The 17,365-nt window shown below is 38.0% G+C and overlaps 1 protein-coding gene across 1 annotated transcript; it reads left to right on the top strand.

The window, feature by feature from the left end:
* Window positions 1-118: 118 nt before the first annotated feature.
* Window positions 119-15,563, top strand: FBXO45 (F-box protein 45). Its single transcript, XM_028101190.1, has 3 exons — window positions 119-439; window positions 8,183-8,539; window positions 12,344-15,563. Exons 1-3 carry the CDS (start codon window positions 119-121, stop codon window positions 12,527-12,529), a joined length of 864 nt encoding a protein of 287 aa, XP_027956991.1. The 3' UTR covers window positions 12,530-15,563.
* The last annotated feature ends 1,802 nt before the right edge of the window (window positions 15,564-17,365 follow it).

Consider the following 17,365-nt stretch of genomic DNA (forward strand, 5'->3'; position numbering starts at 1 on the left):
GGCTGTGAAAGGGGCGGTAAGCGAGGTGCTCCGGTCTCGAGGCGAGGCTTGGCCTCCCCAGCAGAGACGGGGGGAAGCGGCGGCGGCAGCGGCGGCCCTTGGGCCGGCTGGTGAGGCGATGGCGGCGCCAGCCCCGGGGCCTGGGGCAGCCTCCGGCGGCGCTGGCTGTAGCGGCGGCGGCGGCGGCGGCGCGGTCGGCGGCTCGGGCTCCGGGTCCGCGGGGGCAGGGGGTCGGCTGCCCAGCCGGGTGCTGGAATTGGTGTTCTCCTACCTGGAGCTGTCCGAGCTGAGGAGCTGCGCCCTGGTGTGCAAGCACTGGTACCGCTGCCTGCACGGTGATGAGAACAGCGAGGTGTGGCGGAGCCTTTGCGCCCGCAGCCTGGCAGAAGAGGCTCTGCGCACGGACATCCTCTGCAACCTGCCCAGCTACAAGGCCAAGGTGAGGGAGCCCCGGGCCACGCCGCTGCCCCCAGTCCCGCTTCTCTGCGCCGCTCTCAGTCTCAGTGCTTCTCATCTAAGCTCTGACTCAGACGCCTCGCCTCACCATCCCGCCTTTGCACGGCTGCAATCAATACCTTACCTCACCTCCCCCCTCTGTAAAGATCCTCTTCTCTTTGAAGTTCTGCTCATTAACCCACCCCACTTCCGAGATGCACTTTTTAAAGGACCAGATAGTTTGCAATTCCTGGTTTCCACCACTCATTCCACTTTTCCACAGTCTTCTCCCAAAAAGACCCCCCCACTCCCCATTATTGTACCTTTCAATACTCTTACTCTGTTTTTTATTAGACCATCTCAGCTGCCTTAACACCGGCTTAGTTTCTAAGATCTTTGCTTTCATCCCACATTCACCTCACCTTTTCCAGGCTCTGATTTTTAACTGTTTGGTTTTTTTTCCCCATTTTCTCCCAAGTTCTCTAATTCCCTCCATTATGTTTCAGGCTTATAAGTGAGTGTGGTCCTAGACATTCTGCTAACTTTCAAGATACAGGCTTTAATAGAACATTCCCCACTTCCCCCATGGGCACCACTTAACCGTCCTAATGCTGCCTTGTCCCACTATTATTGGCTACTTCCCTGCCAACTTTTTCATAGTTCCACCTTGGTGGTGTGCCTCTTCTCTTCCATTTGTCATCTAACGTGCTGATTCCAGTTTTGCTGCCTTTTTGCCTCCTAGATTCTTGGGCATATTCCTGCCTTCTTCATATACAGATAAAACTGTCAAGTAACAGGTTATGGTAGGGTTGAGAAGATTCTTCAGGCAATATAAACAAAGGCCTGAAGCTTGAATTCAGTTGGATGGATAATAGCTATTCAGTATAGCAGTCACTGGCAGCATATATGAGAGAGGATGAAGTCTGCCCTAGAATGTGGTAAACATAAAAAAATACCTTAATAACTAAAAAGGGTAGATACCCTTTTTCAAACTAGACTGCCAAGGAGGGGAGTCAGAGTAAGAAGTAAATTTATTTTTCCATGTGAAATAGACGTAAAATTTATTCTTCTGTAACAAAGGAGGTTTTAGTTTAATGTGGTAAGGAATATTGCCATTATCCATGTCAATTATTAAATTTTCTATTAAGTGAAGTAACATGTTAATTTACTAGGACAATATTTGTACATGGTGGATGCTCAGTGAATACTAGTTGTAGTTTATGTAGTAGAGCGCAGAACATTGCAGTTTTGTCCTGATTTGCCTAAAAGCAGGTAGACTTCATACATTTTATTTAGTTTTAATTTTTTTTAAAGATTATTTATTTGAGAGAGAATGAGAGATAGAGAGCACAAGAGGGAAGAGGGTCAGAGGGAGAAGCAGACTCCCCACCGAGCAGGGAGCCCGATGTGGGACTCGATCCCGGGACTCCAGGATCATGACCGGAGCCGAAGGCAGTCTCTTAACCAACTGAGCCACCCAGGTGCCCTAGTTTTAATTTTTTTAATAAAGTTTATTGTTTTTACTTATTTTCAACTAAGAACTTTTTGTAATTGGTCTGTAATAGATACATTTACATGAGTCAAGATTCATATAACAATATGTGTTAGGTAATGTGTTCATGTGAGTCGACATGCAAAAGAAGTAAAATAATATCAGCAAAATGTCTTCCTTTTGCCCTTGTCTTCCAGCCACCCAGTTTAGTTTCCCTTCTTGGAGGCAACCTGTGTTACCTGTTTCTTTAGTATCCTTCCAGAGATATTTTAGGTTTCTTAGGTTCTTAACACTTTATATGTCTTTCTACCACACCCATGATAGGTATTGTAAACTTGTACTAATCATATGTTCGTTCAGATGTTGCAGAACTTTGCTTGAATGTCTTGAGAATAAAAAGATTAATTCAAAAGAAGTCAGATAGCCTAGTAGAAAGTCCTCAGTCAAGTAGAGGAGAAGAAAAATGTATAGAAATAACTAACACATGATAGAAATTGCTCCTGTTAGAGATATTATAAACAGTATATACTGGAAGTATATATATTCACACACACTAGAATTTCAGTGAAAGGAGAGATGTACAAGTTGAGTGGAGGCTTGGAGAAAGTTTGAGGTTAGGGTTATATTTGAGCTGAATTTTAAAGATAGGGAGGATTTGAACATTTTCGTAAGAAGAAATACCCTGAGCCAATGCAAGACGAGAAAAGCAAAGGCTTTGTACAGCATATATTTTTATTTTAAAAAATGTGAGTGCCAGGCACTGTGCTCAGTTTTGCAAATGCAATGGTAAATAAAAACAGACACAAAACTCGAATGGATGCCTTGCTTATAGAGCTTACAGTTTAGTGGGGGGTGGGGGATAGATATTAATCAAATAATCACAGTTATAAAATTGCATCTGTGGTGGGTACTATGAAGGAGAGGTGCACAGTACTCTGAATGTCAGTAATGGAGGATTCGGCCAAGGTAGGGAGGTCAAGGAAGGCTTTCTCTGAGGATATAGTACATGAAGTAAAACCTGAATGATAAGGACAAGGGGAGAGAAAAGAGCCTTCCAGGAGGGAACTTGATGAGTATGAGGGATAGAAAACACATCAGTGTGGCTGGATCATAGAGAGCAAAGGTGAGACAGGTTTGAGAGAAGATGGAAGAGGTGGACTGAGGCCAAACTATAGGGAAGCCATTTTGAGTTGTAAGCAAGAGGGGGTTAGGAGTGTGGGGATTGGTGGTGTGATTTTTTTTTTTTTTTTTGCATTTTTAAGAGGTTATTTCTGACTTCGGTATAGAGAACAGATTGGAGGAGGACCTTAGAAATATGGGTAGATGAGTTAGGAAGTGGGTAGTGTAGGAGATGGGGAAGAAATTTAGGAAAGATTTTGGAAGTAAAATCTACAGGACTTGGCAATAGATTTCAAATAGATTTGAAATAGGGGTGAGGGAGAGGGAGGTGCTAAGAATGACTCCTAGATATCGCACTTACATAATTATGGGAATCACCTGGGCTGGATTTAGGAGGAATAGTCGTGAATTCAATTTTGGTAGAGTAGAATTTACAGTGTTTTTGAGACATCCGAGAGATTTCAGATGGGCAGCTGTTAAGAGTTTGGAGCATAGAGGAAAGGCTAAAGATACAAAAGGGTCTAGTGAGATTGAATTGAAGTGGGGAATATGATTGTAAAGGTAAGTTGAAACTAGATATATCATGGATGTTCTTGGCTTATAGGTTTCATTGTATAGTTTGGGCTTTGTTCTACCATTGTAAATCATAGACGTTTGAACAGAGGAATGACAAATAAGAGCTATGCTTTAGAAAAACTAGGCCATAGTATGAATTGGACAGAGCAGGGCTTAGTACCTATGCCAGAGGTACTTAAGACCTGAACAAATATGTAGAGGAGAGAAGAGGATGTCCGGGAGAGCTATAGCAGAGAACAAATTCACATAGGTGGACAGCTGACTGGGAGTGAATGAGATGAAGAAGAAGGAGTCTAGATAGGATTTCCAGGGAGCCTGTGTAACTAAGAGGAGGATGGGAACAGGCATGGGCTAGCATAAAACTGGAAAGTATTGTTGCCAGTCTATTTAGGATTTGTCTTCCTTTTAAAAGTTCATATTTTATGTCATCAAGGAACATCAATTATTTCAGGCATACTTAGCATCTAACTATAATATATTCTCTAATTTTTAGATCTAGATCCTAAAGTAGGTCTTAAAGTTGTTTGCTATAATGTAAAATTTAGATTGTGCATGAGACTGTGAGACAGGAACTATGGATTGTTTTTATTTATTAATTTGAATATTTTTCCTTTTTTTTTTTAAGATTTTTTATTTATTTCACAGTGAGAGACACAGCGAGAGAGGGAACACAAGCAGGGGAAGTGGGAGAGGGAGAACCAGGCTTGCAGCTGAGCAGGGAGCCCAATGTGGGGCTCAATCCCAGGACCCTGGGATCATGACCCGAGCTGAAGGCAGACGCCTAACAACTGAGGCACCCAGGCACCCCTATTTTTCCATTTCATCTGAATTTTTCAGATGAAAAACTATCTTAAAGATAAGGATATAAATAAAAGAAAAATTATCAAAAAATTATTGAAAAGGTAAGGACACTTAATCACAATGTCAATATCAATGAAGTATAAAGAAATTAACAATAATTCCTTAATGTAAATGATACAGTGTTCAAATTTCCAGTTGTTTCATAAATGTCAAATGTTATAACCTTATTTTTCAGTTTAATCAAGATCTATATAAGGTTCTCATGGCAAACGGTTGATATATCTCTTAAGGCTGTTTTAGCCAACAAATTCAGCCTCCATCTCCCCTAACTCCCATTTCCGCAACTTATCTGTTGAAGAAACCAAGTTGTTTACCTTGTTTCCCTCAGTCTGGACTTTGCAGATTTCATTCCCAGTGTTCCTTAACATGCCCTTCTGTTCTAGACTGAGAGAAGTTTGATCAGTTAAGATTAGTGTTGTTGTTCTTGTTGTTTTTCAATATATTTTCTACTAGAATCAAGTGGTCGGGTTGGATACAGACTTTTTTTTTAAGATTTTATTCATTTATTTGTCAGAGAGAGAGCGTGAACCAGCGGGGGGAGCGGCAGGCAGAGGGAGAGGCAGGCTCCCCGCTGAGGAAGGAGCCGGATGTGGGACTCTTTCCCAGGACCCTGGGATCATCATGACCTGAGCCAACGCTTAACCAACTGAGCCACCCAGGCATCCCGGGTTGGATACAGACTTAAATGTTGTTTGGTGCCAACTATGATGGATAAGAATTTAGGAGAGAGAAATCGGGGATTGGGTCGTTCTGGTTAGACTACCTTTATAGAGGGGCGCCTGGGAGGCTCAGTCGTTAAGTGTCTGCCTTTGGCTCAGGTCGTGATCTCAGGGTCCTGGGATGGAGCCCCGCATCAGGCTCCCTGCTAGGCTGGAAGCCTGCTTCTCCCTCTCCCACTCCCCCTGCTTGTGCTCTCTCTTTCACTGTGTCTCTCTCTCTGTCAAATAAATAAATACAATATTAAAAAAAAATGGCTACCTTCATAGAGATGGCAAGACTAGATCTGGTCTTAGAGGATATAGGATATGTTGGAGGAGGAAAGCAGGTGTATTACAGACAGAGAGAATGACATGAAGTTAGAAAGGGAAGTAGGAAGAACCAGACCTGGAGGGCTTTGAAAGACAGGAAGAATAATTCACAGTTGATATGGTAGTGTGGAACCATCAAACGTTACTGAACTGGGATGAAATGTAATAGAGGTGCTCTTTTAGAAGGATAGGTCTGGAAAGGATTTAGGTAGAGAGTTAAGGACTGAGTTCTGGAGAGTTTTAGGGGGCAGAAGTAGATGGTCACCAGAAAAGAGTACGGTGAAGAAAGATCAGTCCAGAGTAATAGGAAGAAGTCCTATTAAGGACATAGAAGTTTGCAGAAGAGGCTGGCAACAGTGTCTTCATGACAAAGAGAAGAAGGATAGAGAAAAAACAGTTGGTATTTATAAGAATTGGGGAATAGACATAGGTAAGTATTAGTTAAATATTTTTTAATGAGGATTTTATAAAGTATTTTATATTTTAGTTGTTAAACCCTCTTGAGTCTTTCAATACTTAATATTTTGGGGACATTTTACTCCACCATTTAATTTTATGTTCTGATTTTTTTATGTGCTTAAAAGTAGGAACAGGGGCGCCTGGGTGACTCAGTCGGTTAAGCGTCTGCCTTTGGCTCGGGTCATGATCCTAGGGTCCTGGGATCGAGCCCGTCATTGGGCTCCCTGCTCCGTGGGAAGCCTGCTTCTCCCTCTCCCTCTCCCTCTCCCCGTGCTTGTGATCCCTCTCTCGCTGTCTCTCTGTCAAAAATAAATCAATAAAACCTTAAAAAAAAAAAAAAAGTAGGAACAGATAGGAAAAAATTTAGAAATACTTCAGTATTACAGCCTTCTAAATCAAGCAGGGGTTTTGTTTCTTTGTTTGTTTTTGTCTGTGCTCTGCAGTGCAACAGTGAAGCAGTGAGGTACTGGCTAATAGTAACTGAACACTGGATGAACCTGACTTTTCTTTGGCGTTCTTGTTCTAACTAGATGTGGACTTTTAGGTCCATGTCCTCATCCCTGTGTTGCACTAGGTCCCTTTGAGGCCCTTCCTAATGCTGAAATCTATGATTCTGAAGTTGGTGGCTCAGGTTAACTAAAGCAGTAGGCCCCCAGCCTTTGGCTTCTTTGAGGTAGTTTGAATAAAGAAGGAATTTTCAGAAAATATACAAATCAAGCACTTTAGGGCGCCTGGGTGGCTCAGTCGTTAAGCGTCTGCCTTCGGCTCAGGTCATGATCTCAGGGTCCTGGGATCGAGTCCCACATCGGGCTCCTTGCTCCGCAGGAAGCCTGCTTCTCCCTCTCCCACTCCCCCTGCTTGTGTTCCTGCTCTCGCTGTCTCTCTCTCTCTGTCAAATAAATAAATAAAATCTTAAAAAAAAAAAAAAAGAAACTTAAAAAAAAAAAAAAACAAATCAAGCACTTTATTTTTTCTCCCTCCCCCAAATCAAAAACTTTAAATTATTAAAGCATGAAAAGTGTTTACTATTTGTACAGAGTAGAGATTTTAGTACTGTATTTTGGAAGCTTAAAAAACTGGTTAGTGAAGGTCAACTAATCTGTCCTATCAATGGTGGCTGCTCTTAATGACTATCTCTTTGTAAACTCTAGTGTTTGAAATTAGATGCTATTTATGGAGTTATTTGATTTGGTAAAATGAGAGTGGTGCTGTCTCAATTTATGAGTAATAACTAGCAAGGAAGCTGAGGATCTAACATAGTTTGTGGTTATTAAAATTTTTCATAAACTTTAGAGCTGCTATGACTAAGTTCTCTATTAAAATATTTTTTATGGCAGCATTGCCAACATGAAAACTATACATCCCTTTACTTTTTGATCTAAAAATACTAAATATAGACAAGACTAGAGAAAATAGTTTAAGGAACCTCCCAAACCTGTCACCAAGCTTTACCAGTGATTAATTCATGGACAGTCTAGTTTCACGTTTATCCCGCCCACTTTCCTACTCCTGCCCTAGATATTTCAAAGCAATTCTGAGGTCATGTCATCCATAAACATTTCAGTACTATCTCTAAAATATAAGGATTCTTGTGTGTATCTTTTGATATTTTAAGAAATGGATTTAGAGAAATACTACAGTTCAGAATTTTGATCAGTAAAGATCAATAATGAAACAATGTGATTTAAACTTATAGTTATCACTTTATTGTTTAAAAACATGGAGCATAAAGGCCTAAAGTTTGGTACTTTTTTTTTTTAAAGAGAGCACACACGAGGGCGCCTGGGTGGCTCAGTTGGTTAAGCGACTGCCTTCGGCTCAGGTCATGATCCTGGAGTCCTGGGATCGAGTCCCACGTCGGGCTTCCCGCTCGGCGGGGAGTCTGCTTCTCTCTCTGACCCTCTTCCCTCTCATGTTCTCTGTCTCTCATTCTCTCTCTCTCAAATAAATAAATAAAATCTTAAAAAAAAAAAGAGAGAGAGCACACACGAGTAGGGATGGGGGTGGAGAAGGGGCAGAGGGAGGGGAAGAAAGAGAATCTAAATAGTCTCCACCCCCAGCATGGAGCCGAGGGCTCAATCTCACAACCCTGAGATCAAGAGTTGGATGCTTAACCAACTGAGCCACCCAGGTGCCCCTAAAGTTTGGGTACTTTTTAATGTTTAAGAAAAATCAAATTTCTACTTCTTTGGTCTGTTTTTCATCTTTTCAGGTACGTGCTTTCCAACATGCCTTCAGCACTAATGACTGCTCCAGGAATGTCTACATTAAGAAAAATGGCTTTACTTTACATCGAAACCCCATTGCTCAGAGTACTGATGGTGCAAGGACCAAGATTGGTTTCAGTGAGGGCCGCCATGCATGGGAAGTGTGGTGGGAAGGCCCTCTGGGCACTGTGGCAGTGATTGGAATTGCCACAAAACGGGCCCCCATGCAGTGCCAAGGTTATGTGGCATTACTGGGTAGTGATGACCAGAGCTGGGGCTGGAATCTGGTGGACAATAATCTACTGCATAATGGAGAAGTCAATGGCAGTTTTCCACAATGCAACAATGCACCAAAATATCAGGTGAGAAACTTGGTATTTTCTCAGTTGTGGGCCTTTGTTAAATCATGCCTTGATTTGTTTTAAATTTACAAAGTTTTATATAGCAGCTTTATATGTCTTTTTGGTAACTTAAAAACAAATAGTGTAACTGGCCTTTCTTTGCTACTCTAATAATCTTTTAGTATTTCCATATTTGTTTCCTGATACATATTTGACCTTGAGCAATCTGTTTTTGCTCTAAATTGGGAGTTGGCAAACTTTTTTCTGTACAGGGTGGGTAGTAAATACTTCAGGCCTTGCGGTCCATGTGGTCTGTGTCACAGCTATTCAATTTTGTTGTTATAGTACAAAAACAGCCATAAATGATATGTAAATGAGTGAGCATAACTGTGTTCCAGTAAAGTCTTATTTATGGGCTGCAGGCAAGATTTGGCCCAACAACCATAGTTTCCCAGCTTGTGCTCTAGATTGTCATCTTTCCTATATCATGGCACATCCAAATCTACTTTTTCTAGACTTCTTACTCCCACAAATGCACCATGCACATGCACACACGTACCCTCTACTATTCATTAATCTGTTGATTCAAAGCCTCTGGAGGTGTCAGTGATTTCTATAAGACAGGCAAATTCAGGCAAACTACTGCATTTTTTTTTATTCTTTTCATCTTAGCTTTATGCCATACTCACTTGATTCTGTGGTCAAAATTATAGTTCCTATTTGTAAAAGTCATGATTACCATAGAGTCAGCTGAGTTTAAAACACAATAATCTGATAAGAAATTGGAAGTTTTAAGGAATTATAGACTTAAAGACAAGGAATATTATTAGAGTCATTTCATAATAACAGAGTTAATCAGGTAGGGAGACATAACAAGGTAGGGAGATATATGTGTAAACATATATGCACCTAATAACAGAACTCCAAAACACATGAAGCAAAAACTTACAGAACCGAAAGAAGGAATAGAAAATTAGCAAGTACAGTTGGAGATTTCAGTACTTGTCTGATGCTAATATAGCAACTTCAACTTTCTTATGCTTACTATTGCAAGGTATCTCTTTTTCTCTGTTCTTTTACTTTCAGTCTGTCTTTGTGTTTAAAATGGGTCTCCTAGAAAGCGTATAATTGGGTCTTTTTATCTAACCCAATCTCATAATCTCTGCCTTTTGAGTGTTTAACCCATTTACGTTTATTGTAGTTGTTGGACTGCTTGATGTTGTCATTGTCTTTCTATCACTGAAGCTATGTTCTTGTTTAAAAAAAACCTTTTTCTCTGGGGGCGCCTGGGTGGCTCAGTCGTTAAGCATCTGCCTTTGGCTCTGGTCGTGATCCCAGGATCCTGGGATTGAGCCCCTCATCAGGCTCCCTGCTCCACGGGAAGCCTGCTTCTCCCTCTCCCTCTTCTGCTCCCCCTTCTTGTGCTCTCTCTCCCTCTCTCTCTCTCTGTCAAATAAATAAAATCTTTAAAAAAAAAAAATCTTTTTTCTCTTTGTTTTTTGGATCAGATAATCTCTCCATCTGCAAGTTCATAGATTCTTTCTTCTTACCTATCAATTCTTCTATTAAGCCAGGCTAGTGAATTTTGGTTATTTTACTCTTCAGCTGTATAATTGTCATTTGTTCTTTTTTGTAGTTTCCATTTCTCTATTGAGAATCTCTGTCCATTTACCAATTTAGATTTTGCTTTAATTCTTGGCACATATTTATAATGACTACTTTGAAGTCTTTGTCTGCCAAATCCAACACATAGGCGTACTTAGAATCAGTTTCTATTGACTGCTTTTTTCCCCAGAGTATGAGTTGCGCTTTTCTCTTTCTTTTCATATCCAGTCGTTTTTAAATTGAAAATTGGAAATTATAGATAATATGTAGTAGTAATACTGGAATGTTTTGTTTCTAGAAATCACTTTGTTTTTCTGAAAAGTGTAGATGTTCTAGTAGGCAATTAAGTTGCCTGGATTCTTCAGACTGTAAACTCTGTCTCCCCCATGGTGTACAGTAGCTAGGTCTTTGTCAGTTTTTTGGGGGGAGGGAGTTGGCTTCTAGCTGCTACTTTTCCAGCCTGATTCTGTGGGGATTTCCCCTGTGTCTGTGTAAGACAGTGATCACACAATGATTTGGGTAGTTTATTCTTGTATTTGGGGCATCATCCTCTTTGTGGTTCCATTCCTTATGGAGTGCCTCCTCTAAGTTTCCAATTGTTCCGCCATCTCCCAAGTTTTGCCCTCTGACACCTAAAGCTAGTAAGACTTCTGCTTTCTGCTCCCTGTGCTGTATGCATGCTGTACACTCAAAGGTGAAGCAAACTTGCAGATTTCACCAGGAGTGGTTCTGTCATCTTAGTTTCCATCTTCTGTAAAATAGGGATAAATATTAGGATAGATGGGAGGATTAAATGAGATAATACAAATAAACCACAAAATGAATACCCAGCAAAATATTAACTTTTCATTTCTATTGTTTCTTGTTTGTTTTGTTGGTGGCAATAGTGGTGATGGTGATTATGATGTTTTTAGGTCCATAAAATGGGGTGCGTGTTAATCTGTGAGTTGGGCAAAGGGAAGAAAGAAGCAGATGTTTGTAGTTGTCCGTGACAGGAAATACAATGAAGGAAAGAAACAACAACAGCAGGAATTAATATAATTGGGAAGTATTAAATTCTGATTTTTGATTGCAAATGTTAGGACTTTCTGCCTCCAAGTGTATATAGATGAAACAACCTTTTGTAGGTGCATAGCATAAAAATAAAACATCTCATTTGCTTACTTTTCCATGTGGGAAGAAAGCTGGATATATTGTGCTTCTGCTTTAGTTTAACAATCAGTGCTGCTGTTTTTATAACAAACAGGTGTTTCAGAGCAGTGGCCCATAAAATGACTAATAAGTTTATTCTGCATCTTTAGAATCTATAGTCAGATTTGGCTCTTCATGATTATATAAGTTCCACAGTATATGTAGAACTGCTTGTGAACTTTAAAGGTTATGTAAGTGTTTTTTTATTATAGTAACTTTTTATTGTGATAAAATATGCATAACATTATTTATTGTTTTAACTATTTGTAAGTGTACAATGCAATGGCATTAATACAGTGTGTATATCCATCACCACTATCTATACCCAAGACTTTTTCATCTTCCCCAACACAAACTCTGTGCTCTTTAAACAATAACTTTCCATCTCTCCCTTTCTCCAGCCTCTGGTAACCTCTATTCCATTTTCTGGCTCTATGATTTGAATATTGCAGGTGCTTTATATAAGTGGAACTATACAATATTTATATTTTTGTGTGTGGCTTATTCCACTTAGCATACTGTTTTCAAGGATTATCCATGGTGTAGCCTATATCAAAATTATATTTCTTTATATGGCTGAATAATATTCTGTTGTAATATAGTATAATAATTTGAAAAGGTTATTTAGATAGCTTTTTTTTTTTTTTGGTAAAATGTACCAAGTTACAGATTTTAGTAGTAAACTTCTTAAGAAAAGCCTTTAAATGAAGAGGAATTAAATTCTGGGACCTGTTCAGGGGGAACATTTAAATTTTTGTTATTAAATGTAGATCCCATCTTAAAAAAAAATTTATCAAAACAAGCATTTGTGATGAAATTGATGTATGTTGTTTCTTCTAGATGTTTCTCCCTGACCAGAAAACTTCTCTGATCATTTTTCCAGATAACTTTATATTCTTAATATTTTCTTAATTTCTTAATAATTTCTTTATATTCTTAATATTTTCAACTTGCTGATTTGTATCTTATTTCTTTTAGCTATGCCCTTGGTGAGTTTCCTTCTAACCTTCTTTTGTTGTCTGTTTGCAGATAGGAGAAAGAATTCGCGTCATCTTGGACATGGAAGATAAGACTTTAGCTTTTGAACGTGGATATGAGTTCCTGGGGGTTGCCTTTAGAGGACTTCCAAAGGTCTGCTTATATCCAGCAGTTTCTGCTGTATATGGCAACACAGAAGTGACTTTGGTTTACCTTGGAAAACCTTTGGATGGATGACAGTCGCTTTCTTGGGATGAAAGACAGAATGGAGGCGATATCTGCTTGTGGAAAGTAGAATCATGAAGTGACAGTGTCATACATGCATGCCCAAGAAACATCCTGAAAAACACACGAAATTGTTAACTGGAGAAGCAGCTCTATGGCAGAGATTATCTTAGTGTTTCCTCTTTGTACTGGGCCAGAAAAATCCTCAGGGTTGCAGTTGGTTGAGTGGGCAGTTGACATATGCATGTTGCAACAGATTTTGTCTCTAAGTTAGCAATGTGTCATTTCCAACTTTTAAGGTGAGATTTTAGAGATGCTATAAAAGGGATAAGATAAGGAAATAGCAAGATTTTTAAGTAGTGTGTTTGTGAAGAAAGACTGATCCTGTTTTACAACCGCCTGTTTTTTCTCCAGACCCTTTTTCCAGCCAGCTTGACTATTAGAAAAGTATGAAACTGGTTGGGTTTTATTTAATATTTTTAATATATTGAGAAGCATGGTCTGCCTGGACTGCACTTCTCTAACAGTGGATGTAAAATTGTGCAGCTATTTTAAAAGTTGTATATATAATAAGTGTGTAAAAAACTGTAAAAAAAAAAAAGGACAAAGGGGTTGCTTTGTTCTAGTTCAGTTTCTTAAAAACCACTACATGGTACAAGATTAGAATAACATTTAGGGAAAATTAGGTAACTACAAAGAAGAGGATTTTAAGAGGAGATGTGTTGTATTGGCTCATTTTTACATTAATATGGTTTACAGTTTCCATAGCTGTTACAGTCTGGTATTTTTCTTTTAATGATCAAAATTATTGTAAAGACCCCTCAGTGTCCTGGTTTAAGATTGAGGGAAGGCAAATTTTATTTCTAATCCTACATAGGTCAGTAATAATAACAATAATGTGCATCTTCTAGTATCTGGTTTTATATTTTGGCCTTTTGAGAAAGTGTCTCATAACAATATAGAACATTGCCATTTGCTCTTACAGGCCTCAAATATGAAAGCTGTTAGTCACAGACCTTTGGAAAAGAATTAATGGTCCTTTTATTTTGTAACTTTATAATGCTGTAGATAGTATAATTTTTTTTTAAATTTCATATTGTTTACATCATGGCAACAAATCTAAGCCTCAAACACTTTGTTGGGGTTATCAAGAAAATGTTTACTCACCCATCTGAAACAGTGCCAGCCTGAACCCAGGTTAAGAATGTTCTTAATCTCATTATAGATAATTGCCCCCATGGGACTTAAAATAAAATACCTTGTGCTGAAAATGAAAACTTCAGGTTGGCAATATTTTGAAGGTTTCCTTGTAGAAGAGCTTGACATTAATTCCTAATCTGAGTTTTTGACTAATAAATCTGATTTCACTAATTCTCTTGAATTAATCTAACATACACGAGCTGAGATTTTCTTTTGTTATAAGAGAAACAAACATCATCTTTCTGTATGAAAGTATAAATGTATGGTTTCAGATGCATCTTTGTGATAAGAATTGACTAAGCAGGTGGTTCTTTGCCTTTCAGCTTATTGCTGTGTGTAATTTTGTTTTAAATCTAATCAAATTAGGGACAGACAGTAAGCAGCTGGCTAGAGTTCTTGGCTTGCTCCTTGAGAGTTAAGATTATCAATACTCTTATGAAGCAGGGAATTTCAGTCATGAACAAAGATTTATTTTTGCCACCTGACAAGTTTACAAATATTTATTGTGTATTTGGTATGTTGCTTACAGTTGAAATCTGTTAAAGATCCTTTTCAATATCCATGTCAAGAAGAAACCTGGAAACCATACTTAGTAATAGTACAGAGTGAAATTATATGTTAAATGTGTTAGAGAATATAGCTGCTACAGAAATTGATTTTTCTTGGTGTAGAACAACTCAATTTGGCAAAGTTTAAAATTTGAAGAAAAGAACTGGTTCAGGATGAAGGTTGATAAATGATAAGACAATAAAGTCCCTTATGTGCTTGGTTGTTTTTTTTTCAGGGAGTGATATAGCCAATTCCAAGAGCTTTTGCCGAGAGTTTTGTTTATAATTTCTGTTTTGTCTTATTAGTATAATATTGTCTTATTAGTATAATATTCATTTGTGACAAAGTTTTGAAGGTGCTGAATGGAAAACAGAAACACATGGTTATTGCACATTCAACCTAGAATCAAATAATTGCTTAAATATTTAACAACAAGCCATTCTTATCTCAAAGACTTAAATTCTCTAATATGCTATTTGCAAAGTTTATAAAATGGAGGTTCATATTTAGAATGAGCATCAGGGGAATGAAGAGCCTTCATTTATAACCTGATATTTTATTACTGGAGATCATTAGTCGTTGTACAGAGAATATTAAACTGTTACACTGTTTAAGGAAAAGGAATCTCTTTCATTGGTGCTGAGAGAGCATTCAGGTAGAAGACAGTTGCACCTGAAGGTTAAGTATAAATCATCTAGACCAGTGGTTCTCAAACTTAGCTGTGCTTTGGAGTCGTGTGCATTTTGAAAAATATTGATGCTTGGGTACCATACCCTAAAATTCTGATGTTGGCCTGGGATATGACATGATCATAAGGATTTTTTTAAACTTCCTAGCTGATTTCAGTATGCTGCTAAGGTTGAGTTTTAAATTCACCTTAAGTTTTCTCATCTGCAAGATTAAAAAAAAAAAAAAATCCTTGCTCCCTCCCTTCACTACCTCACAAGCATATTGAAGAGAAAGGAGAAAATAATAGGAAATACTTGTATGATGGATAAAATGTGTTATTGAAAGACAAAGTAGTATTGGTTGTATTTCAACTAAAACTATTGTCAGGAAAAGAAAATGTGTAATTGAATTTATTTTGTTGACTTGGGAAACTGGGAGCATTCACTTTGGTTCTTTAGCAAAGCATGCAGACGTGTAAACAAACGATACTATTATTCATAGTATGGTCTTCTGTCATACTTGAGATAGGCTGTTTTAATTACCTGGTTCTACATAGGAAAGAAATATTGAGGCTTAAAGTCTGTAATGGCCAATGGCTCATAATTCATTAAAACTTTTCATACAAGGAGTTCTGTCGTTAATATATTATTTCATAGTTACCATTTTTTTCATTATCTACTTGAATATTAAGCCATTTATTTCATCTTCATTCTTATGTAAGTTTATAGATTTTATAAAGCACCTAAAGCAAGTAGGTTTTGCCCAGTTGAATACTTAAAAGTCATGGCTCAGTGATTAGGCATCTTCTGCCTTTTAGATATGATTTGACCTGGGAAAGAGAGTTGAGAAAATAACAGCCCTAAACCATATAATAGGTATTACAATTAACTTTTGATTTAAGTCCCCAAACTGCTGTTTATATAGACTATAATACTAATATTTTTTGATCTTTTTAAAAAAATAAACAGTTTTGAAGAACTAGAAATGTAAAGAGTTTTAAAGATTACTTTCTGGAAATCAACACCATCATCATCAGGACCCCTCTGAAACCCTCCTGGAAGGAACAGTCCATAACCAATCCAAATAGTACCCTCATAAAGCATTCCTAATTTCTCTAGCTCGATGTAATCTTTTCTTCCTTGAAATTTCCCTATTTTTATATTTATACTTAACTCATGCTATGTTACTTTATACCTTATATAAATTTATATTTATTATTTGTTGGTGTCTTATCTCCTCTAAACATCTTAGGACAGGATCTCTGATGGACTCATCTTTATACCCACATCACCTAAGCCCAATAGGCAGGTGCTCACATATTTGCTCAAGGAATAGAGAATTATGTAGGCAGACTAAAGCCCCTCTGAGGTTACAGACCATAACAAAAGATAGATGAGAAAGAAATTCTGTATCCTGTTGAAGGGAAGCACTAAGGAAAGGGATATAAATCTGAGGCTAATAAGGAAAAAAAAATGACTGTGAATGCATTTTAGCCATTCCCCTTTATTCTTGAATATTGATAAACTGATTTAGTGTTTGGTGTAGATTTCCTATTTGTTTAGAATTAAAATTAGAATTCTGTATTTTAATTTTTTTGAAATTCTGTCGTTTTGCTTTAGTTTCTTAATAAAAAGTTAAAACATTAACCACCTGTGATTGATTACATTTAAAACAACTTTTATGTCTTGGAAAGGAAAACGGGTAGCTTAGTAGCCAATTTGGTGATGGAATTTATGTACAAACTGCATGTCTTTTAATAATGGAATCCACATTTCCCATGTTTAAAATGGAAGGTGAACAGGGAATAGTAATTCACTAGGATCCTGTTCTCCTATCACCTCCACCCCAGGTAGTTTTGATAATATTTGCAAGAGTTACAAGAGGCAAGCATAGATGACCAAATTGCTCCTGTGATCCAAAAGCTTAAATGAGAATTGGTTGATCATGTTGCTAAATGTTGCTTGACTCATCAACCTTTTTTAATAGGTTCAAATTTTACAAAGCATTTTAATTTCCTAAAAAAAGTAAGTGTAGAATTTCTGTATTTATCTTTTTTGTTTAGGGAGAGCTTTACTGTCTGTTGTCCTAATTTCCTTTTTGGATCCTCTCCCCCTGCCCAGAACCACCTGCATTTTATTTAATGTAGTCATTAAAATATTACTGAGGGCATGTTCTATCCTCTTCAGTGTATGGTTCTTTAAAAGAAATAGCCCCTCAGAATTGGAGAGTGTTGTTAATCAGCCTGTGTATATAGGGATTTCATGATGAGTGACTTAGGAAGTAAGACTCATTTAGGGAGTTCTCCTTAGTTACCCTGTTGACAGTCCTTAATTTCTGTTTCTTTTTAGACAAGAAAACATACAAGAAAGAGTTTAGGGAAATCGAGTCCTGTCTGTCTTTTGTATGATACTTAGTAAACTATATTGTATT

The sequence above is a fragment of the Eumetopias jubatus genome, unplaced genomic scaffold (assembly GCF_037043125.1).
Source record: "Eumetopias jubatus isolate StellerSeaLion01/CBP00866 unplaced genomic scaffold, mEumJub1_p1.0 scaffold_1, whole genome shotgun sequence".
Classification (NCBI taxonomy): Eukaryota; Metazoa; Chordata; class Mammalia; order Carnivora; family Otariidae; genus Eumetopias; species Eumetopias jubatus.